At 38.9% G+C, this 1,905-nt stretch overlaps 1 protein-coding gene across 1 annotated transcript; it reads right to left on the bottom strand.

Moving 5' to 3' along the window:
• Window positions 1–298: 298 nt before the first annotated feature.
• LOC102997457 (zinc finger protein 813-like) lies at window positions 299–1,453 on the bottom strand. Its single transcript, XM_057542707.1, has one exon. It carries the CDS (start codon window positions 1,451–1,453, stop codon window positions 299–301), a length of 1,155 nt encoding a protein of 384 aa, XP_057398690.1.
• Window positions 1,454–1,905: the final 452 nt, after the last annotated feature.

Here is a 1,905-nt window from a genome sequence, read left to right as displayed (position 1 = left end):
TCCCAGGACTTTAAAGTGTCAATTTTGAAGGAAGACCTTCCACATACATCACATGAAATACGGGTTTCCACCCTGTATTTATTACCTAATGTGTGGTGAGGATACAGACGTGAGTAAAGTCTTTTCAACACATTATTTTTGAAAGGTTTCTCTCTGGTACGAATCTTCTGATGAAGCGAAACAATGTTTTCGACTAAACACCTTGCCACACTCATTACCATTATAAGGTCTCCCTCCAGTATGAATGGTCTGATGACCTAAAAGATGTGAATTTTGAATAAAGACTTTCCCACATACATCACATTGATATGGCCTTGCACCCTGTGTGGGTTCTCTGATGTCCTGTGAGGAATAAGCCATAACAAAAGGTTTTCTCACACTCATTACATTTGTAAGGTCTCTCTCCAGTATGAACTGTCTGATGAACTGAAAGATATAAATTTTGACCAAAGACTTTCCCACATACATCACATTTATATGGTTTTGTTCCTGTATGGATTATCTGATGTTTTTTGAGGAGTGAGGCATAATAAAAGGCTTTCCCACACTCGTTACATATGTAAGGTTTCTCTCCAGTATGAATTCTGTTATGAACTCTAAGGTCTTTCTTTCTACTAAAGACCTTCCCACACACATTGCATTTGTAAGGGTTCTCTCCAGTATGAATTCTCTGATGAATTACAAGGTATGAATTCTTGCTAAAGATTCTTCCACATACGTCACACTTATGTAATTTCTCTCCTGTATGGAGGATCTGAGGTCTATTGAGATATGATACCTGCAGAAAGATTTTGCCACACTCATTACATTTGTAAGTTCTTTCCCTCTGTGCTTTCTGATCTTGTGTCACTATTAAAGACTGCATATAATTACTCCCATGTATATTAGAAATGTTCACTTGGACACCAGGGGAAATTCCCTGAAGTGGTGAAAATGAGGCACTACCCTTCACACTCTTGTCAGCTTGATTAAATTCATCCATTTTCTCTTCACTTTTAAATATATGCAGTTCATCCAGAAAGCTTAATGGAAACCTATTTTCAATAGGCTTGATTCCTGCAACACTTCTTCCATTTCGATTTCTCTTATCAGTGAGATTATCATTTTGGTTTATTGGCATTCCTTTGCAATTTCTTTCCTCATCACTCTGCTGAGAATCAAATTCTCGTATATTTTCCCGGATGACTCTGAGGTAAAAATGTTTCATTTCATTCCAGTTATGTCTTCGGAACATCAATGTTTGGAATACTTCTCCTCTATCAGTGTTTGCTTTTAGTTGTAATTTCTTAATCACATGTATGTGAGAGATATCAAGGGAGAGCAGGTTCCTGTAGGTCTCCAACATCACGTCCCTGTACAAGGCCCTCTGAGCAGGGTCCAGGCATTCCCACTCCTCCTGAGTGAATTCTATGGCCAAATCCTTAAATGTCAATTGTCCCTGAGAAAGAGCCATTTCTGACTCCTTTTCTTTTCCCCTCCTCCTCTTCAGGGCTTCTTCCTCAGACAATAGGAGTCTTTAGAGGTCATCTGTAACAGCGACGTCTGGACTTACGTGGGGCGGAGGGCCGGCTGCTGGGATTTAAGGTTCGTAGAGACGCCCACACCGGAAGTTGGAGAAAGGTGGACCGCGCAGCACAGACTTAGAAAGGAGAAACTTAGGCTTTCCAGTGTGACCTCTCTATATAGTTTTTTAAAACAAAAACTAAGTTGGGAGCCACAAAGGGAAATGCCACCTTCTTCAGAATTTTATTTAAGTAAATATTCAGATTAAACTAGCCTTTATTGAATGCCTACTGAATAGAAAATACACCTAACATTCTAAAACAAACTATGAGCATATTCATACTATCAGATTGGAAAACCAGACACTAGATCTAAGCCTGAATTCAACTTAAAAAATAAAAT

Source organism: Balaenoptera acutorostrata, chromosome 3 (genome assembly GCF_949987535.1).
Source record: "Balaenoptera acutorostrata chromosome 3, mBalAcu1.1, whole genome shotgun sequence".
In the NCBI taxonomy this organism is placed as follows: domain Eukaryota; kingdom Metazoa; phylum Chordata; class Mammalia; order Artiodactyla; family Balaenopteridae; genus Balaenoptera; species Balaenoptera acutorostrata.
This window is presented reverse-complemented; position numbering and strand designations above follow the sequence as displayed.